The sequence below is a fragment of the Nyctereutes procyonoides genome, unplaced genomic scaffold (genome assembly GCF_905146905.1).
Source record: "Nyctereutes procyonoides isolate TBG_1078 unplaced genomic scaffold, NYPRO_anot_genome, whole genome shotgun sequence".
NCBI classification, from domain to species: domain Eukaryota; kingdom Metazoa; phylum Chordata; class Mammalia; order Carnivora; family Canidae; genus Nyctereutes; species Nyctereutes procyonoides.
The window spans coordinates 45,367,551-45,390,728 of NW_026575125.1; the positions used below are offsets into that span (position 1 = coordinate 45,367,551).

General features: G+C 40.3%; 1 protein-coding gene across 5 annotated transcripts in view; it reads right to left on the reverse strand.

Moving 5' to 3' along the window:
- Nucleotides 1–23,178, reverse strand: part of PHF8 (PHD finger protein 8) — a 96,048-nt gene that overhangs the window by 38,802 nt on the left and 34,068 nt on the right. For 3 of the 5 annotated variants that reach the window (XM_055337760.1, XM_055337762.1, XM_055337764.1), the window contains 10 exons: nt 16,923–17,010; nt 16,462–16,568; nt 14,839–14,930; nt 12,328–12,417; nt 10,160–10,462; nt 9,306–9,409; nt 2,606–2,784; nt 2,224–2,309; nt 1,397–1,530; nt 485–798 (listed from right to left, as the gene is read on the reverse strand). In XM_055337760.1, coding sequence (XP_055193735.1) covers nt 485–798; nt 1,397–1,530; nt 2,224–2,309; nt 2,606–2,784; nt 9,306–9,409; nt 10,160–10,462; nt 12,328–12,417; nt 14,839–14,930; nt 16,462–16,568; nt 16,923–17,010 — 1,497 coding nt within the window. The remainder of the gene's footprint in view (nt 1–484; nt 799–1,396; nt 1,531–2,223; nt 2,310–2,605; nt 2,785–9,305; nt 9,410–10,159; nt 10,463–12,327; nt 12,418–14,838; nt 14,931–16,461; nt 16,569–16,922; nt 17,011–23,178) is intronic. The other 2 variants (XM_055337763.1, XM_055337765.1) reach the window with 2 other exon arrangements.

Below are 23,178 nucleotides of genomic sequence, written 5' to 3' on the forward strand. Positions count from 1 at the left end.
AAAATGGATGATAGCTGGGCCACCTGGGTAGTTCAGTCAGTTAAGTGCTTAACTCTTGATTTTAGCTCAGGTCATGATCTCAGGGTCGTGAGATTGAGCCCTGTGTTGGGCTACAAACTCAGCATGAAGTCTGCTTGAGATTCTCTCTCTCTCTCTCCATCTGCCCCTCCCCCCACATTCTCTCTCTAATAAATAAAGAAATCTTTAAAAAATGGATGATAGCTAATTATTTTCTGAGGGTCTTCCATGAACAAGACAATGTACAATGATGCTCTGTACAAGCATCATCTCTAATTCTTGCATCAACCTGTAGATATTTCCATTTTATGGATTAAGAAAACATGACTCAGAGAAAGCAAGCGTCAAACTTCAGGCAAGGTCTCTTGCTCATTACTGTCACAGGCTGTCCTGGATCGGAACTGGGTTTGAGACTGGGGCCAGGGGGAGCACTTCTGGCTGGACCCAAGTGCTCAGCTGCCCTTACTATACTCTGCATCCTTGAAGCATGCTCCCAAGCTGTCCTGTTCATCCAGACTGGCATTCTCTTCCTCCTCTTCGCTCTCGGTTCTCCAATATGCTGGCCGCTTGATGGGCCGCTTCCCTGGGGTGCGCTGGGAAGCAGGGCTGCTAGACACTGTGCCCAGCCCACTGCTGGAGCTCCCACTGCTTCGGTCCTGGCCCCCTGTCCACCAGGCCTGCAGGCTGGAGGTAGCTGGGGAGGATGATGAAGACTGCAGGTTGGCCATGCACAGCATGCCCTGGATGGCCTCCTGAGTGCTGGGAGAGGCAGGGGCCTCGCTGCAAGGGACAGAGAAGAAATGCTAAGGGAGTTTCTCTAGTTGTCAGAGGAAACCAGTCATCATAATAGTTAAGGAGGAGGGACAACAGCTCTGGGTGTGAGGGTGGAAGGAAGGAGAAGAGAACCATTCCAAATGATAAATGAGAAATTAAACCAACAGATCAAGACAGTATGTCAAAGACTGTTTGCATGTCAAGGCCAGTCCTTCTTGCCCTCAAGTCTCCAAAGACAGCAAGGAAGGTGGCAAAAAGAGGAGTGCACTTCCCTCTGTTTACTCATGCTCAATTCTTTCATTTTTTTTCAAAACAAGGCCCAGTTTTCCTTCCATGCCTCTTCTAGGCCCTCTTCCAACTCCCAAAGAACCCGAAACTAACCCCCCCTTGAAGTTTTTACATCTACTGTCTATCAGATCTTAAGTTCCTCAGGATGGATTTCATGTCTGCTTTATTCTTTCAGCCCTGATGACCTCGCTGGTTCTTTGTCCCCTTAAATGTCTCAAGAAATATCTGCTGATCGGCTGATCTAGCCTTCTGGGGGGAGAGTGGAAAAGGGGTGTTGTCTGATGGCCCGGAAGGGGAGATTGAAGCCAGTACTCACGTGAGGGCAGCATAGTCAGGTCCCCCCACCTGCCTGCTGGCCTTGAGTAGATCAAGAATTCCACCAGCGCCACTCCCATTCCCAAGCTTGCCTTCGACACCTTCTACCATGTCCTCATCCGTTGTATAGTCCTCCTGTTTGGGAAAGAGATATCACCTTGGCTGCTGAGAGCTGCCCTGGTAAGGCCCTGGGATACAATGTTGACATTCTTATTCCAGATACTAATCTCCTCTGAGCACCAAGTATAGACCAAGCACTAAGCAGAATATTCACTCTTTCATTTTAATCTCCACAGCATCTTTGTGAGGTAGCTATTATTGTATGTACGAGATAGGCATTTTAACTGTCTATTGTGTGTATGAGGTAGGTATTTTAATTCCTGTTTTACAGGTAAGGAAACTAAGGTTCATCAGTAAAGTAAATAAGTTGTATAAGGTCATAATCAAGGTATCCAAATCAGATACTCCTTTCTGCTACATCACAATGCTTTTTATTCAACCCTGAATATGTTTTAATATTTTAATCATTTTAAATTTATATCTTAATATACTTACATTTTAATATATATTTTAATATATTTAATATTTAATCACAATGCCTTTTATTCTACCTTGAAATATTTAAAAATATTTCTACTAAATTATAATCTTCCAGTCATATGCTCAGCTGCACTGCACTTTAGCACACAATCTTTCATTTAATAAATATTTTGGGAACTGAATGCATAGGGTATCTTCCCTGTCCCCCCCGCACCCACGAGAATGACAATCTGTCTTCTGTTTCTGTAACCAGAATGGCAGAAGACCAGACACAGAATAGGCTCCTACCTCAATGTCAAACTCAACTTCTCCTGGTTCACGAACTCGGTTGGGGTCAGAGCAAGGCTTTGCACGGGGTAACTTTCGGGGAAATTCTAGAAAAATAGTGAAATGCACATATTGTGAAGCTAAGATTAACATCTGGGCCCAATACCCAGGGGGGGAAAGAAAGAATATAATTTTCCTAAAAGTAATGACCAAAGACAACTAATTTAAGGAGATTAGGAACTGGTTTATAAATAAATCTCTAGAGCAAAGAATACATAGAAACCTAAAGAGCTGGTAAACTCAGAATATCAACAAGCTCAGGCCTAAGACCTTTGGCCTATCAAGAGGACCCAAAACAAATATGAAACAGGCAGAAAAGGAACAAGAAAGAATAGGTACACACTTGGTCTTATTATCAGGGTTGCCTTCTCCTTTCCCAATCTCTCATCAATCTGCAGTTCATCATCTGAATCCAAGTCAAAGTCATCTTCCATCACTTGTTCTGCCATCAGCCTAGCCTTGTCCGCCTTCTTTGTGAGCTTGGCTCGCCGAGACTTGGATAGGCTCTTTACCCTCTTGGTACTAAAAAGAGAAGAACACATGGTCACATTCAATATTGTTAAGATAGCAATTCTCCCCAAATTGGTCTATAGACTCAATACAATCCCTATCAAAATCCAGCTAATTTCTTTTATAGAAATTAATAAGCTTATACTGAAATGCATACAGGCATACAAAGGACTTACTATGGCCAAAAGAATTTTGAAAAAAGACAAAATTAGAGGATTCTCTACTCAACTTCAAAATGCACTAAAAAGCAACAGTAGTCAAGGTAGTATAATATTAGCAAAAGGATAGACATGTACAGAGCAAGAGGGATCCCCCTTCTCCACATCCTCTCCAACATTTGTTGTTTCCTGTCTTGTTAATTTTCACTATTCTCACTGGTGTGAGGTGGTATCTCATTGTAGTTTTCATTTGTATTTCCCTGATGGCAAGTGATACGGTGCACTTTCTCATGTGCTTCTTGGCCATGTGTATGTCTTCTTTGGTGAAATTTCTGTTCATGTATTTTGCCCATTTCATGATTGGATTGTTCGTTTCTTTGCTGTTGAGTTTAATAAGTTCTCTATAGATCTTGGATATTAGCCCTTTATCTGATAGGTCATTTGCAAATATCTTCTCTCATTTTGTAGGTTGTCTTTTAGTTTTGTTGACTGTTTCTTTTGCTGTGCAGAAGCTTTTTATCTTAATTAAGTCCCAACAGTTCATTTTGGCTTTTGTTTACTTTGCCTTCATAGATGTATCTTGCAAGAAGTTGCTGCGGCCGAGTTCAAAAAGGGTGTTGCCTGTGTTCTCCTCTAGGATTTTGATGGAATCTTGTCTCACATTTAGATCTTTCATCCATTTTGAGTTTATGTTTGTGTATGGTGTAAGAGAATGGTCTAGTCTCATTCTTCTGCACGTGGCTGTCCAACTTTCCCAGCACCATGCACTGTTGTGAGAATGTGAACTGGTACAGCCACTCTGGAAAAAAGTGTGGAGGAGGTTCCTCAAAGAGTTAGAAATAGAGCTACCCTATGACCCAGCAACTGCACTACTCAGTATTTACCCCAAAGGTACAGATGCAGTAAAACGCTGGAACACCTGCACCCCAATGCTTATAGCAGCAACGTCCACAATAGTCAAACTGTGGAAGGAGCCTCGATATCCTTTGACAGATAAATGGATAAAGAAGATGTGGTATATATATATATATACCATGGAATATTACTGAGCCATCAGAAAGGACAAATACCTACCATTTGCTTCGACGTGGATGGAACTGGAGGATATGCTGAGTGAAGTAAGTCAATCGGAGAAGGACAATCATCATATGATTTTACTCATACAGAGAATATAAGACATAGTGAAAGGGATTATAAGAGAAAGGAGGGAAAATAAGTGGGAAAAATTAGAAAAGGTGACAAAAATTGAGACTCCTAACTCTGGGAAATGAACAAAGGGTAGTGGAAGCGGAGGTGGGTGGGGGTATGAGGTAACTGGGTTATGGGCACTGAGGAGGGCACTTGATGGGATAAGCACTGGGTGTTATACTGTATGTTGGCAAATTGAACTTCAATGAAAAAGAACAGGATAGACATATACATCAATGGGACCAGCTGAGTCTAGAACCAACATTTCAATTTATGGTAAATTGATTTCTGCCAAAGGTGCTAAGGTAATACAGTGGGGGAAAAGGATGGTCTTTTTAACAAATGGTGCTGAGAAAACTGGATAACACATGTAAAGAAATGAATGTGTATTCTTACATCATACACAAAAATTAACTCAAAATGGATCCTAGATCTAAATGTAAAAGCTAAAACTAAAAAATCTTCTAGGAAAAAATATAGGAAACTACCTCGATGACCTGGGATTAGGTAAAATTCAAAACATTTGTGCTTCAAAGAGATACCATTAAGAAAATTAAAAGACAAAAAAAAAAGAAAGAAAATGAAAAGACAAGCCAACTACTGGGAGAAAAATCTCTGCAAATCATTTATTTGGGAAAGGATTTGTATCCAGAATATTTAAGTAACTGTTAGAACTCAATAATAAGACAAACAAGCCAATTTAAAACTGAGCAAAATTGGGGCAGCCCTGGTGGCTCAGCGGTTTAGCACCGCCTTCAACCTGGGCCGTGATCCTGGAGACCCGGGATCAAGTCCCATGTCAGGCTCCTGCATGGAGCTGCGTCTCCCTCTGCCTGTGTCTCTGCCTCTCTCTCTGTGTTTCTCATGAATAAATAAATAAAATCTTTAAAATAAATAAATAAATAAAAATTTTAAAAAAACTGACCAAAAGATTTGAATAGACATTTCTCTAAAGATAATATACAAATGGCCAATAATCACACAAAAAGATGCTCAAAGCATTAGTTATTAGGGAAATGCAAATCAAAACCACAATGAGATACCACTTAATATTCATTAGAATGGCTATAATAAAAAAGATCATAACAACTGTTAGCCAATATACTGCTGGTGGGAATATAAAGTGGTACAGACACTTCAGAATAAATTTTGGCAGTTTCTTAAAGAATTAAACAATAAGTTACCATATGACCCCAAATTTTACTCCTAAGTGAGAAACAGAAGCATACGTCCATACAAAAACTTATATGCAAATGCTCATAGCACCATTATCAATAATAGCCAAAAAGTGGAATCAATCCAAATAACCATCAACCAGTAAATGGATAAACAAAAATGTGGTATATCCATACTATTCAGAAATAAAAAGGAACCAATTAATGATAAACACTATATCATGCATGAACGTTAAAAACATTGTGCTAAGTGAAAAGCCAGACATAGAAGACCACATATTATATTATTCCATTTATATATGTCTAGAAAAGGCAAATATAGAGACAGAAAGTAAATTAGTGGTTCCTTGGGCCTGGGAAAGAGAACCAAAAGACTAATGATAAGTGAATAAGAGGGATCTTTTTGGGGTGATAGAAGTGTTCTACAATTGGATTGCAGTGATAGTTGCATGTTCTTCAAATTTACTACAAGTTATTTAATTGTATACTTAAAGCAGGTTAATTGTAAGGTATGTAGGGTATACCTAAAAAAAGCTGTTAAAATACATATAAAAGAAATGGAACTAAAAAAATGGCTTAAATAATCCTGTCAGATATGGTAAACAACATTAACCAGTACAAACTGCTGAAATAAATCGTATAGGTAAAAAAAAAAACAAGTTTTTGGTAAATCAGTATACTTGATACATACATTCAGCAGTTATTTGGTGAACTAGCTTTCAGTAAATTGGCTGACATTAAATTGACCTATTTTCTACCTCACAGGGTTTTAGGAGGATCAAATGAGCTAATACAGAGACCAAGACATGGCAAGCGCCCAATGCTAGCTAACCTTATCATTAAGTTCTCTGGGCCTCAGTTTCCACATTAATAAAATGGGGATAGCAACATTTAACTTTCAGGGTTGTTGTGAGGATTAAATAAAATAATGTACTAAACAGCTTAGATAAAGTCTGATGCAGAGCCAGGAGCTCAATAAGTGGTAGCTATTTATACGCTGGTCTTTTAAATATGAAAAATGTCAAACATAAACAATATAAAAGTATAACTCTTATGTACCTTTCACTCAGCTAAGTTTCATTAATTATCAACACAGCAAATCTTGTTTAATTTGTACCTCAGTCCTCTGCAGGACACTGTATTATTTTGGAGAAAAGCCCAGACATAATATCATATGGTCTGTAAATATTTCTCTATCTTGTCTCTCTAGGTTCACTTAACAGCAGTCTCTGGCAGCTGCAGAAGGTAACAGAAGCAGCATAAAGAAGGCTAGTGGGGAAGGGGAAAATGTTTCATTGTGTCCTCAACAGCCATTACAGGCTGAACCCCTAGGACACTAAGGAGGGCACTTGATAGAATGAGCACTAGGTATTATACTATATGTTGGCAAATTGAATTTAAATTTTTAAAAAGGGACCCTCGGGGATCCCTGGGTGGCACAGCAGTTTGGCGCCTGCCTTTGGCCCAGGGCGCGATACTGGAGACCCGGGATCAAATCCCACATCGGGCTCCCGGTGCATGAAGCCTGCTTCTCCCTCTGCCTGTGTCTCTGCCTGCCTCCCTCTCTCTCTCTCTCTCTCTCTCTCTCTCTCTCTCTCTCTCTCTCTGTGACTATCATAAATAAATAAATTAATTAATTAATTAAAAAAGGGACTCTCAATTTTCTCCTCCTCAGGAGACCTATCATGGACCAAGGCAACGTTCAACAGTCTGTTGTTTAGCAACTTGGTTCTCAAATCCCAAGAATAGCTCTGCTGCTTTCAGAATCTGCCCTAATCTCACACTTCCTTTTCCCTTATTTTCCAGCCAGGTGGACCTACTCTACTTGCCCTTGGGATCCTTTTTCCCCACAAAAAAATGCGACGAAGGTATCCTTGGCATTTGTGTTCCTTCCTATGCTGTTCATACTTTACTTGGTTCTTAACTGTTCCTGTCTGGTATTCTGGGGGTCCAGATGATCACTCTTACTGTCTTCCTCTGCCTCCCTACATGTTTCAGGATTTCTGATGATCTGCTTAGCTTCTGGCTATACCCATACCATCATCACCATCACTTTTCATCTTCATCATTTTATTTATAAGAGCTACCACGGATTAAGCATTTACTATGTGCTAGGCCTTGTGATAAGGACTTCACATACATTACCTTATTTAGTCCTCCAACAACCCTAGGGTAAGCTTTATCTATAGAAGAGATATAATGAGGACACTGAGGTGCAGGGTTAATTAATTTGCCAAGATTGATCACACACAGTGAATTTGCATCAGGGCTGGGATTCAAACTCAGGACTGATTCCCAAGCCTGTGTTTTTTTGTTGTGAATGCTTTTGTTTTAATCTTTTAGAAAATGTTCTGTTAAAAATTATTTTAAGAAAAGTAATACATGCAATTGCTGGGTCGTAGGGCAGATCTATTTTTAACTCTTTGAGGAACCTCCACACAGTTCACATTACCCCAAAGATACAGATGCCATGAAACGCTGGGACACCTGCACCCCGATGTTTATAGCAGCAATGTCCACAATAGCCAAACTGTGGAAGGAGCCTCGGTGTCCCTCGAAAGATGAATGGATAAAGAAGATGTGGTTTATGTATACAATGGAATATTACTCAGCCATTAGAAATGACAAATACCCACCATTTGCTTCGACGTGGATGGAACTGGAGGGTATTATGCTGAGTGAAATAAGTCAATCGGAGAAGGACAAACATTATATGGTCTCATTCATTTGGGGAATATAAAAATAGTGAAAGGGAATAAAGGGGAAAGGAGAAAACTAAGTGGGAAATATCAGAAAGGGAGACAGACCATGAAAGACTCCTAACTCTGGGAAATGAACTAGGGGTGGTGGAAGGGGAGGTGGGCAGGGGGTGGGGGTGACTGGGTGGCGGGCACTGAGGGGGGGCACTTGATGGGATGAGCACTGGGTGTTATTCTGTATATTGACAAAAATAAATTTATTTAAAAAAATTAAAATAAAATAAAATAAAATAAAATAAAAAAGAAAAGTAATACATGCTTCTTGTACAAAATCCAAATGCTACTGAAGTGAAAATTTCCTCTCCTGGTTCCCCTACTATCCTACTTTCCAGAGATAACTATTGTTACAAGTTTGGTGTGACAAGTATAAAATATATAATGAATATATTTATTTGCATGAATACATATGATTATCTCTAGAAGAAAATTATTGACACTGGTCGTCCATGGGGAGGGGAACTGGGGAACACGGACGGGGGGGGATAAAATTTTTCACTATGTATTGTTACATACTTCTGCAATTTTAAACAGCATATATTAAATTTTAAACCTCCTCATAAAAATTAAATTAAAAATAAGGAAGTCTGTATGCCGCTTTTCTACACAAGCACACACACACACAAACACATGTGCACACACACCTTTTTAAAAAATTAAAATGGAACTATTACTATGTATTATTTTGTAACCTGATTTTTTTCACTTAAGAATACGTCTTGGACACCTTTTCATGTCAACAGATATTAAATTTATTCACTTTAACAGCTACATGGTATTCTATCCTATAGAGGTACCATAATTCATTTAACCAACCCTTATTGATAAACACAATTATAATTACTTTCTATTACAATGATGCTATGAACACTGAACATTTCTCTTAACACACCTGTGCAAATACTTCTGCAAAATTCCTAAAACCCTAACAGCAGAAGATATATAAAAACAACTAATGCTCTTAATCAGTATGCTATATTCCCTTTTATTTCTGCCAGTGGTTCTGACCCACTGACTTGCTGAAATTTCTACAACTTATACAAGACTTTTCTCAGACTGCCAATTAGATTCCAGGCCTCTCCCCCAACACACCATGGTTCTCTGAACTAAGCGATATCTGATAATATATGGGTATTTCCCCAAGTGCAGTCCCTCCCCCACCCATGTCCCAGCCCCGGGTCCCAATTCCATGCTCTATCTCAGTGACATGTTGCCACTGAGTCCCAGTATCTCTGTGTTCCTTCTTCCCATCTTACCTGCCATTAGACACCAACAGGGCCAGCGGACCCTCATTCCCATCAAGGTCCAAGTCTGGTGAGTCATCATCTGAGTCATTCAGGCAGGTACCAGTGATGTTGAACTGCAGGAGGAGGAGGCTCAGTTGTCACCTGTCTGGGACTCTCATGTGAATCAGGATGACCAGTTCCTTTTGGTTTCACTGGTTGAGTTCACTGTTAAAAACCACCTGAACCAAGGCCTCCTGCTACACTGTTCCCCACTCCCACCCCAAATCATCACAAGAACAGGAGGCTGAGAATGTGTGGCTACCTCGGGGGGAACCTATCAATCTTGTAAAACGTGTTCCCCAAAAAGTGGGGAGAGCATCTTCACATGCCCATGCAGAGCATCACAATCTTGAAGCAAGGTGGAGTTCTGGAGAAGGGCTTTTCTTAAGGACCTGTTCAAGACTCCAACCTGACACTCACGTACCATATTCTTAAATGTTACTCCCATCCAGCATTTCCAGATTTAGCTCAGATAGTCATGTTTGCTGAGAAAAGCTCCTGACCATCACTCCTGCTCAGATAAACTCATCCCCCCCTCTGTGTCTGAGGGTCCCATATATGGCATTTATAATACCTCATTGCACTCATTTGTTTTCATGCCTGTCTTTCTCACTAGACTGTCAGTCTCTTGAGGGTTACATTCACAGCACCTATCACAGTGCCCAGCACAGACAAGGTCTCAATAAATGCCTGTTAAATGAGTGGGACTGGTAGCCTAACACCAGGGGCCCTACGGGAGGTGGGAATACAAGACAATCCTTTTGATACCCTGCTCTTCCAAGGGACCCAAAGGGGCTGGGCTGAACCCATGGGCCAGCACCCACCTTTGCTTTCTGGGAAGAGCCTGTCTTCAGTGCCTGATGATTGTATGTATCCAAGAGATTATAGCTCAATTGGCCAGCAGGCCCCAAGGCTGAGCATTCCTTGCCCTTTCGCTCTGCCTTCTTGAAGAGTTCCTTGGGCTTCAGGCCTTTCTTCTTTGAACCACTTTTGGAGGGCAGTGACAGCCTGGACATGGATACTGAAGTGGAATGAACTGGCCTGGTTAAGGGAATGGAGCCAGCTGGGAAGATCCTCTGCAGCCCAAAGATATTGCTCGCCTTCCCAACGTTCTGTTGGAAGATATCCTACAAGAGTATTAGTACACGAGGGGGTTAGAGCTTACTCAAAGGTTCTCTCTATGCTAAGAGCAGTGGTCTATTCATGGCACTGGCAGTAATGCCATGGAAGCAGCTTACAGATGCTCCACCTCTAGATGCACACCCTAGTTTTTTCACAGTGAGTTCATCATCAAGAATTTACTGGGTGGCATTTCTTTACTCAGTCATCAACAAGTAAGGAGAAGACGAGCAGAGGAAAAGCCCAGCACTACTGTCAAAATTGGAGTAGACTCCAAATGCAGCTGGCGTGAGACAGAAAATACTTGAGTCCTAAACTGTGTGGTTCCAACCCTAAGGACTGCAGGATTCAAGACAGGGTCTAGTTCCAATTCTGCCACTAGCTAGCTCTGTGACCTCAGGTAAGTGATCTGACTACTAAGGCTCTGTTTGCTCAGCTGTAAAATTAAAGGAGCAGACTAGAAAGGTGGTTTTCAAAGATGCCCCGTGGCTCCTTTGAATTTCTTGGGAGGATCCCTGAAGACTGGAGGTGGGTGGAAGGCAAACAAGAGGAACATGTGGAGGTCTAAGCCTCTTGCCTTCACCTTATTCACATCAGCTGTGCTTTGATTGGTTGTCTATTGACCTTCCATGTAAGATTTCATTTGATGGAGGGAAAAAAATGGTTCCATCACTTTAAAACATTTGAAAGCCAATGGACCAGACATGATCCATCTCTACATCCTTTTTTTAATGAGCCTAAAGTTTTGTATATACAAAATTGATGTAAGTGGAAAGAGCTGGAGAAAAGGTAGGTCCTGTAACTAAAATCTGAAGGATTCTGACAGATAGGAATGGAGGAAAAGGAGGTAGGAGGTGGACAATGTAAGCTATGGTGTAAGCAGTAAAACATGCTGCACACAGTGAGGCTAGAAGCCCAACTTCCCAGTGGCTCAGTCTGACTACCCTTCAGCATAGATTTAGTGCCTATATCCTGAGTGCTAAATGGAAATTTGAAGCTTCTAAGCTAAAGGAGAGTTTAAACTTCCTTAAGTCCAATTGTCCTCTGGTGCCTCTGCTACTTCACCAGCCCACACCAAGTTCTCTCTTTGCTACAAAGTCTATTAATAACAATGGTTCACATTTATTGAGTACTTACTCTGCCAGGCACTGTGCAGGGGCTCTACATACATTAGCTCTTGATCTTAACAAAACTCTGAAAAGGTAGTTTTACATTCTCCCTTTATAGATAAGTATACTAAGGCTCTGAAAGGCTTGCATGTGAAGGAGCAGGAACCAGAATCCGTCTCTCTGAGTCTCTTACCATCTATACCTTACTGCCTCATGGTATAAGCCACCTGTTAAAAAATGCCTTTGTAATCATGTTTAATCTGGGAGAATTGTCATTTTGTAGAAGGCAGAGACTGAGTCAAAATATTAATACCAACAACTCCTACTATGACCTCCACCACCCACCACTATCATGACCCACCATCAGAATTTATTGAACACTTACTACATTGCAAGTACTATACTCAAGTGCTCAGCCTGTGTCACCTTATTTTAACAACCCCTGAGTAGGTGTAATTATCCCCACTTTAGAAACAAGGAAACTGAGGCTTAGGCAATGGACTTTACCCAGGGTCTTCTACAAGATTCTGAGTTCTTTGTGGGCAATGAATTATTTATGTATTGTAAGCACCTAGCCTAATGTGAGGCACCCTGGAGGCCCATGATAATTATTTAAATTAATAAATAAATAAATGAGTAAATAGAGTCCTTGGTGGGGTTTTGCCAACCCTTCCCCTGAGCTCTCAAGTCAACTGAAGAAGCCTGACATACCACTTGAGCCTTGAGCCCTTCCCAAATGCCTCCCCTGTGCCCCTGCTTCTTACTTCCACCATGCGGATCTCCCTAGCCAGATCTTTAATGAGCTGTACGGTCCGCACTGTCTCCGGAATCTCATCCTCGTGGTCTGGCAGAGCCTGTCAAACAAAAGGCATGAGGAATAGACCCACACATAAACAGACAAGTGATTTTTGACAAAGGTACCAAGGTAATTTAATGGAGAAAGGGTAGTCTCTTTAACAACCGGTACTGGACCAACTGGATATCCGTATGCAAAAAAAAGAACCTCAATCCATATCTTGTCACACACATAAACTCAAAATGGATCAAAGGCTAAAATGTAAAATCTAAAATTATAACAGCTTTAGAAGAAAACAGAGGCAAAAATCTTTGCAACCTTGGGTTAGATCAAGATTTCTGAGGACACAAAAAGCATGAACCATAAAAGAAAAACAACTGATAAATCGGGTTTCTAAAAAACAAAAACTTTTTTGAAAAACACTGTAAAGACAAATCAGAGACTGCAGGGAAATGTTTGCAAAACCTCTATCTGATAAAGGACAGTGTAAAGGGGTGTGAGGAACTCGGTGAGGAGCCACACCCCTCAAAAAAGTCAAGGACCTGGGGGAGATCCCTGGGGACAACCCAGTCTCTCCACTTGTGAGGACAGAGCTCAGTGCTGAGCACCTACAGGGCCATGGCTAGCTCAACAGCAACCCAGGTTGGGATCTCTTGAGGTCTCTTTTAATTTGTCTGCAATCTTTTTGAGTCCTCGAGATTTCCATCTTTAGGTAGACAGATCTCTCAAGCTTTTCCCTTGTGATTTCTTCTACCAGTGTTCACTTCACTTCTGTATCCAGAGGACTGATAAAAAAAAATCCTCAGCATTACCTTATTTCCCATGGTTTGATTCTTTATCACTTTAATTCTTTTAATCTATCTGGAATCTATTTTGGTGGCTGGATAGGGGTAGGGTCTGAGGATCCACGTGATCTAGCTGGATAAATTTAATAGCTCCCTCCTCCAGGCCCAGTGGCTCTGGAAAGGTGAGGGAGCAAGTACCTCCCATGGAAGTAATCTTCACAAAAGACTACTTCCATGAGAATGGGCTCCTCAGATCTGTGTCCTACTCTTCTTCAGCTCCCCTTGGCCATGCTATTTGGGGTCATCCTGGCTCAAGGTATGAGTATTGAGGACTCATCCCTCTCCTTTCTTGTTCCTGGGACAGAGTCACTCTGAAGGTCACTTCATGGTCGGGAGGCGGGGTGGGGGGCAGTGGTCAGAAGGTAGCCACACCTGAGCGATGTGGAGAAATAGAAGAGTAGGCTAAGGCCCAGATGCAGGTATGTCCAGGGAGAAGAGAAGTCCCAAAACATGAAGTCCAATGATGTCTGAGGGGAAAGTTGGCAACAGAAATGGGGAGACTATGCAGGTTAAGCCTAAAATGGCTAAAAGGTCTCCTTGGGACACTGTATGCAGGGGGGAAAGTCTATGAAGAATATCAAAAGCATAAGAGAACATCTTGATATTTCTTCTGTTTTGTTGCATTTCTTAAAATTGTTTTTTTTAAAGTCAACATGTTGAGTAGGTAATTCATTTACATAGGTCAAAAATCAAATATAAAAAGATATATATTGAAAAGCCTCAATATATATTTGTCCCTGCCATCAGTCCCATTAGCCCATACCCACAGGTAATCACTTTTATTACTGTCTTCCAGATTGTGTCCTCAGCACATAAAAATATAATTTTTATTTCCCCCCTTTTAACACATAAGGTAGCACATCATCCACATGGTTCTATGCCTCTAGCTAACAAATTCTGGAGATCTTTCCAAATCAGTATAGAGAAAACTTCCTTAATCTCTTTTATAGCTGTTTAGTATTCAATTGGACAGATGGATATTGGTGTATTTCTAAAAAGCCTTTTTGGCAGTATGCATCAAGAGCCTTACATTTTTTCATATACTTTGAGCCAATAATTGCTCTTCTAGGAATCCATCCTGAAGCAACAGTCAAGAGATGAGGGACAAAGGTTGGTGCAAATAGACACTGTATGATTTTCTGTAACTACCCCACAAATAAATAAAGCAACAATAAACAAGTGGTTAGGTAAGGATGGTACATCCCTGCAAAAGAATATCATTTAGCTATTAACAATGGAGAACTTTGATGACACAGGAAAATGAACACAAGTCAACAAATTCAGATACAAAATTGTATGTACAGAGTGATAGCAATCATGTTTCTTAAATGCATATAAAAAAGACCAGAAGAAAATATATCCAAATGTTAATGTTAATTCCGAGTGTTAAAATTACAGGTGATGTTTCTCCCTTCTCATACTCTTCTGTAGTCTTTCTAATTTCTTTTTATAATCAGAACAAAAGGTTTGAAAATGTAATCCAAGGAGTCCTAGCCCAGTCCTCCATTCTAACCCCAGGAGCCCACAAGCCTCCCCCATCTCTTCTACTTCCCCAAAGCATCTTTTGGTAGATACCCAAAGCCAGTGCCTACTGAGGGCAAACTCTAAGGACATAGAGAAAAGTGTATATTTACTTCTTTCCTTGTCCAGGCTCTAAAGGCCAAGTTCAGAGCTTTGCCACCATGCACCAGGTAGGACGCTGGATGCCTCCTATTCTCTCGCAAACCTAAATGGGGCAAGAGGAAGGCAGAAGGTCAATGAAGCCACGCCGGGAAGTGAAGGAATTGTTACTTTTTTTCAGGCAACCAGAAAAAATGCTCAAGGTTCTAAGCACAACCCCAGATCTCAGTTCTTATAATACTGTTCGTTTAATGAGTACCTTCTACATGCCAGACATCTAATATCTACTCTTTCATTTAATCCTTATACCCACCCTCTAAGCCAAATATCATCATCTTCACTTTACAGTTCAGGAAACGAAGGCTCAAAGAGGCAAAAAGACTTAACCAAGGGCACAAAACTGAAGCTGTGTCTATCTAAATCTGAGGCCTGTGTTCCTTCTACCACACTGGAGGTTGTCTGACTCTTGACAGAGAAAGTAACCACTCAGGAGGACCATGATTGCCACCTACATAGATCTGAAGGGCCATTAATAAATACCCTTATTCTAAGTTACTCCAGGAGGAGGTTATGACAAAAAGCCAAATTTTGGCTCAATACAGAATTTTCTACTGAACTAAACTGTTCAGAACAGGTAATAAGTGGTTAGTCATCTAGCCTCTGACTGAACACTTGAGTGATAACCTGAATAGGTGGCAGAATGAGGGCTTGAAGTAGTGGGAAGGAAACTCTACTCACCGGCCTCTGAGGTTCTTTTTTTAAAGTTTGTTTGTTTATTTATTTATTTATTTGTGTGAGAGAGAGAGAGAGAGAGAGAGAGAGAGAGAGAGAATATGTGCATACGCACATGAGCAGGGTGAGGAGTGGAGGGATTAGGGAGGAAGGTGAAAGAATCTCAAGCAGACTTCCCACTGAGCGCAAAGCCTAATAGGGGGCCTGATCTCACAACCTCAGCTGAAACCAAGAATCAGATGCTTAACCAATTGAGTCACTCAGGCACCCTGGCCTCTGAAGTTCTTTGCAACTTTAAAATGCTGATTCCTTATGGTCAAGTTATCCTGAAGAATCCCAGGTCTGAACAAGGGAGCTGCTCTATTTCAAAATAGACCAGGAAAGAGGAATCCCAGCAGGTTGGCTTCTACCTGGGAACCAACACAATGGTGCCAGGATGGTCAGGACTGGGCCTTGTCCCCATCCCCAGAAAGCACATTCAGGAAACAGACTGTCCAGATTTAGTCTTCAATTAGCAGGAAATAGGGATAATTTCACTGTGATTCAATTTTCTCACCCACCTTTGCTAAATAAAGTTAAAATCAGCACTCTACCTTTCATTATACTTAGTAAAAGAGCCAATCTCAAAAGATTACACACTATATGATTCCATTTTTATAGCATCCTTTAATGACAAAATTATGGAGATGGAAAAACAGATTGGCAGTTTCCAGAAGTTATGGACAGTGCAAGGGGAATGCGTAGGTGAGACTATAAAGGAGTAGCACACTAGGGAGATCTCTGTGGTGATGGAACAGTACTGCATCTTCACTGAGGTGACGGTTATGTGCATGTACATACACATGCATGCATGCTCAGACCCAGGGAAGCAGGGCAAAAGGGGCAGCTGGCAAAGGGATCCATACCTCGAAAGATGTCCAGGATGTGCTTTCCCACATACCAACAGATGGTCTCAAAGTTAGGAAACCTGAAGAGGTCTGCTGTGCTCAGCCGCTTCTCAATCTCATAGGCTCTAGAAGAAGCACATGACAACAGAGATCCTGTTTACTGAGCACCTACTATGTATCAGGTATTGTTCTGAATGCTTTGTATTCATTAACTCTAATCATCACCACTACCCAGTCAAATCCAACTTTGTAGGTTAGGGAACTTGAGCTCAAAGGTTATGGGACTTGCCCAAAGTCACATAAATGACTAAGTGAGGAAGGGGTATTCATCCTCACACTGATCATTATCAGGAACCAATATCTATTTCTTTCTGATCATCTCGCATCCTCTATATTGCACTCCTCACTAGAGGGGAGAACCCAAGGACCCCAGCAGATGGGAATGGCCAACGTGGGATCACAATGGCTTCAGCACTCACTTGAGTTGCATTTCGATGTTAAGGCTGTGTAAGAAGTTCCCTCCAAAGGCGAGGCAGTCCACGGGGGTCAGCACAGCATGGATCCATCCTGCAGTGTAACATGACAAAATCATAGCTGGCAGAGTGCCTTACTTCCTCTGGACAGCACTGTCCCACTCAGCTCAAACACAACTCCTTAGAGCAGGCAAGCCAGCATTGACTCAAAGTTCTGGCTCCTCCACTCTCCCATCACCTATGCTGCCACCATTAGAAACCTGAACTGGACCAACTTATATGGGGTTATTAAATTCCTATTTCCCCCCCCCTCGACTTCAAGTCTCTCTGCTGCCTCAACCATCTTCTCTCTCATCTCTTAAAAGGGCATCACCTCCTTGCCAAGTCTCTCCCTTTTAACTAAATAAAACAAAGAGCTCTTGTGCTGAACAAACCTGAGTTCAAAGTCTGCCATTTTCTAGCTAAACATCTACTTCACAGGTTGGTTGTAAAGTATGCATCTAGTTGGAACTCAATCATTCTCCTTGCCCTTGACTCTACACTGCCCTCTGAGACCTAATTTTTCTTCTTAAACCTTTCTCATATTCATCTCCCTTTCCCCATCCATCCATCCATCCATCCCTCCTACCAATGCCTTGGTTCAGATCCCTCATTATCTGTCACCTAGGCTACTTGCAACAGCCTCAAACTGGCTTCTCTACACCAGTGGTTCTCAAAGTATGGTCCAGGGAATGCTGGGACTCTGAGACTCCCTGAGAGCCTAGCAAGGTCAAAACTATGCCCTTGATAATACTAAAAGGTTGTCTTTTTTTACCCTCATTCTCTCACAGGTATACAGTGGAGTTTTCCAGAGGGTAAATGACAGGATATCACAACATGCAGAAGCAGATTTGAGGATCCAGTCATTTTCTATTAATCCAGACATTAAAAAGATTTGCAAAAATGTAAATGCCATTCTTCCCACTAGATTTTTATTTGAAAAGTTATTTTTCATAAAAATTATTCATGCTAACACATAATGAGATTATAATTTCTCAATTAATAAACAAGTATTTTGAATTTTTCTGTTTTAATTTATAATACGGTAAATACTGATGAATATAAACCACATAAATAAAAACTCTGTTGGGTCCTCAGTAATATTAAAGAGTATAAAGGGGTCCTGAGTCCAAAGTGTTTGCAAACCACTGCTCTCTATACTAATCTCAATCTCTGAAATCTATCCTCCACATCTCAACCCTAAATGACAGATCTAAAATACAATAAATAAATAAATAAATAAATAAATAAATAAATAAATAAAAATAAATCTGTCCATGTCATCCCCACACAAAATCCTTCATGAAATGTACATCCACTGGAGAATGGATAAATTGCCATATACTCATACAACAGAATACTGGAAAGTAAGTAACATGAGTGAACATGTATCAACGTGAATCTCATAATAGTGTTCAGAAGAAAAAGCAAGTTGAGAATTATTATCTAGTATGATTCCATTTATATAACATTCAAAAACATATAAAATATTCAAAACAAAAAAATATTCAAAACATGATACTGAAATGGCCTATTGATCTTTTGTCTCTAGCACTTAGCCCAATGTCGGAGGATTCAGTAGATATGCAATGCTTATAAACTCGATTATACCCAGTTCATGGGACTTCATACCAATAAGTGAATTAATACAATTCAAATCTCTGATAGGCAAATTCAATTCATCAAACAGTTATTAAGTGCCCAGGGTCGAAAAGGTATTATGTGACACTCTATTAGGCAAAGGATTCAAAGATGAATAAATAAATGAATAAATACCTGGGCACAGAAAACTATGAAAGAGAAAAGCAGATGGGTGTGGGGGAAGGTAACTTGTCTCACCATATATTAAACATTCTATATAAAACCAATGTAATCAAATCAACATGATATTGATATATGAATAGACAAACAGATCTGTGCAACAGAAAAGAAAATCCAGAATTATACAATATAATATTAGACAAAGATGTTAAAACTATATGACTATTTTATTTTATTTATTTATTTGAGAGAGAGAGCACGCACACACAATTGGGGGAGAGGCAGAGGGAGAAGGACGAGCAGACTCCCCACTGAGCAGGAAGGCTGATGCTTGGCTCAATCCCAGGACCCTGAGACCATGACCTAAACTGAAGGCAGATGCTTAACTGACTGAGCTTGCCAGGCATCCCTATATGACAATTTTATTTTTTTTTCTATATGACAATTTTAAAGGGGCTATCATAAGAATGCTTCAATGAACAAGTATAAACATGCTTGAAATAAAATAAGAAAAAGAAGATATAGGGATCCCTGGGTGGCGCAGCGGTTTAGCGCCTGCCTTTGGCCCAGGGTGCAATCCTGGAGACCTGGGATTGAATCCCACGTCGGGCTGCCAGTGCATGGAGCCTGCTTCTCCCTCTGCCTATGTCTCTGCCTCTCTCTCTCTCTGTGTGTGACTATCATAAATAAATAAAAATTTAAAAAAAGAAAAAAGAAAAAGAAGATATAAATAAGAAACAAATGGAAATTTTAGAACTGGAAAATACCATATCTGAAATAAATAATGAAACAGATGGACTCAACAAAATAAAGACAATGGAGAACCAAGTTGGAGGGCTAACAGTTCCTTCCTTTAAAACTTACAAAAAAAAGTAAATAAAAAAATACAACAAATGTAGAGTAATTGAAATAGTGTGATAGTGTCATAAGGATAGACATAAAGATCAATGGAATATAATTCATTCAAAGCCCAGAAATAAATCAATACATCTATGGTCAATTAATTTTGGACAAAGGTAGCAAGACAATTCAAAGGGGAAATAATAGTCTTTTCAAATGATTCTGGGACAACTGGACAGCCACATGAAAAAGAATGAAATTGGACCCTTCCCTCATACCATATGCAAAAGTTGACTTGAAATGGATAAAAGACCTAATGTAATAACCATAACTACAAATCTATTAGAAGAAAACAAAGGTAAATCTTCATGACCTTAAATTATGAATCAGGCAATGATCTCCTAGATATGACACCAAAAGTACAAGCAAATAAAGAAAAAAGGAGATGACACCTGGGTGGCTCAGTGGTTGAGCATCTGCCTTTGGCTCAGTTTGTGATCCAGGGTCTTGGGATGGAGTCCTGCATTAGGCTCTCCTTGGGGAGCCTACTTCTCCCTCTGCCTATGTCTCTGCCTCTCTCTGTGTGTCTCTCATGAATAAATAAAATCTTTTTTTTTTAATTTTTTATTTATTTTTATTTTTTTTTATTTATGATAGTCACAGAGAGAGAGAGAGAGAGAGAGAGAGAGAGGCAGAGACACAGGCAGAAGGAGAAGCAGGCTCCATGCACCGGGAGCCCGATATGGGACTCGATCCCGGGTCTCCAGGATCGCGCCCTGAGCCAAAGGCAGGCGCCAAACCGCTGCGCCACCCAGGGATCCCTAAATAAAATCTTTTTTAAAAAGTAGATAAAAAAAAGTAGATAAACTGGACTTTTGTTCTTCATAGGACACTCTCATGAAAGTGACAAGAGATAAAATATTTTCAAATCACATATATGATGATACGGTCTAATAACCAAAATATATAAAGAACTTCTACAACTCAATAATAAAAAAAACGAATTACCTAATTAAAAAATGGGCAAGTTTTGAATAGACACTTCTACATAAAAAGATATACAAATGTCCAATAAACACATGAAATGTTCAACATTTACAGTCATTATGGAAACATAAATTAATATCTCAATGAGATACCACTTCACATGCACTAGAATGGCTATAATCACAAAGACAGACAAGAACAAGTGTTGGGGAGGATGTAGAAAAGTTGAGACCCTCATAAATTGCTAGTGGGACTGTAAAATGGTGTAGGTGCTTTAGAAACATTTTGGCAGTTCCTCAAGAAGTTAAAACAGAGTTAACATATGACTCAGCAATTCCTTTTGTAGGTATGTACCCAAGAGAACTGAAATTATACATTAACACAAAAACTCATACATGATTGTTCCCAGCAGCATTATTCATTACAGTCAAAAAGTGAAAACAACCCAAATATCTATTAAGATGTTGAAAGGATAAACAAAATGTGGTATATCTATGCAGTGGCATATGATTCAGCCATTTAAAGAATAAGTACTGACAAGTGCTATAACATGGATGAACCTTGAAAATATTTTACTGAGTGAAAAAGCCAGACACAAAGGACCAAATACTGAATGATTCCTTTTATATGAAATACTCAGAACAGGCAAATCCATATACAAAGAATGGACAAGGGACACCTGGGTGATTCAGTGGCTGAGCGTCTGCCTTTGGCTCAGGGCGTGATCCTGGAGTCCCCGGATCGAGTCTCACATCAGGCTCCCTGCGTAGAGCCTGCTTCTCCCTCTGGCTATGTCTCTGCCTCTCTCTGTGTCTCTCACAAATAAATTTTAAAAATCTAAAAAAATGGACAAAGGTGGTTGACAGGGGTGGGAGGAGGAGTGGAAGGAATGAGGAATAACTGCTAATGGGTACAGGATTTCTTTTTGAAGTGATGAAAATTTCCTGGTATTAGATAGTGGTAATGGATACACAACCTTGTAAATATATTTTTTTAAAAAAACTGAACTGCACTGGGGCACCTGGGTGGCTTAGTTGGTTAGGTGTCCAACTCTTGACTATGGCTCAGGTCATGGCCCAGGGTTGTGAGTTCAAGCCCTATGTGGGGCTCTGCACTCTGTGTGGGGCCTACATCAGATCTCCCTCTGCCCCTCCCTCTGCTCCCCTTTCTCCTCTAAAAAAAAAAAAAAAGCTGAACTGCACCCTTGTTTTTTAATAATAAATTTATTTTTTATTGGTGTTCAATTTCCCAACATACAGAATAACACCCAGTGCTCATCCCATCAAGTGCCCACCTCAGTGCCTGCCACCCAGTCACCCCCACCCCCCGCCCTCCTCCCCTTCCACCACCCCTAGTTCGTTTCCCAGAGTTAGGAGTCTTCCATGTTCTGTCTCCCTTTCTGATATTTCCCACTTATTTTTTCTCCTTTCCCCTTTATTCCCTTTCTCACAACCCTGAGATCATGACCTGAGCCAAAATCAAGAGTCCAGTGCTTAACGGAGTGAGCCATCCATCCAGGCGCTCCTAACATGTTAAGTTTTATGGTGTGTGAATTACATCCAATTTTTCTAAAAGTACATGTAACTAAATGAAAATGAAAATACAATATATCAAAATATGTGACAGTTAAATCAGTGCTGAGGGGGGACTTATAGCACTAAATGCTTACATTAGAAAAGAGGGAAATCTGAAATCAGTAATCTAAGCTTCTGTCTCAAGACAGCAAGCAGAAGGAAGGAAAAAGATAAAAGCAAAAGATAAAGTTTCTTTAAAAACTTCAAAAATTGGCAAACCTCCATCAAGACTGACACAGAATAAGAGAAGGCACAAATAACTAATATCAGGAATGAAGCAGAGAATATCAGTAAAGACATGGAAGACATCAAAAGGATAGTAAGGAAATACTACAAACAACTCTACATAAATTTGACAACTTTGATAAAATGGACCAATTCCTTGAAAAGTACAACTACCATAGCTCACTCTATATGAAACAGATAATTTGAATAGCCTACCGAAGTTTAAGGAAATCAAATGTTAAATTAAAACCTCAAAAAAGAAATCTACAGGTCCATGTGACTGCACTAGAGAATTCTACCAGTTTTGAGAAAATTTAACGTTAATTCTGAAATCAAAGAATGAAGATTAAAAAATCAAGGAAAATCTATATAGATAAAGACATACTGGGTTCATGGAAAACTCAATAAAGATGTCAGCTTCCCCAAACTGAGACAACTGAGAGCACTTTTTCAAAACACACACTCAGATCCCACCCTAGACCTACAAATTCATAATTCTAGGCATGTATTGTTTAGGGAGGAAAAGTCCTACCCTCACTCCAGGTCATTCTGATTTATAGCCTGCATTGCCAGCCTCCCAGCCACTATCCCTAGAGTCATGGGGCTGAGAGATATATTCTCTTTCTGTCCACCAAAGTGACATCAGCCCAGTGCAAGGGAGTCCATCAACCTCTTCCTGGACCTTCTCACTTGCAGCCTCATCAAGTAATCATGCTGCCCACTGGCCATCATGTGAATTTTCTTGAGGTCCAGTTCTGAGTCAGCTGATATGGAAGGAATATCCCACATAATCAGATCAATACATCATGGGAAGGGGTTGGCTCTGGTGTCACAAC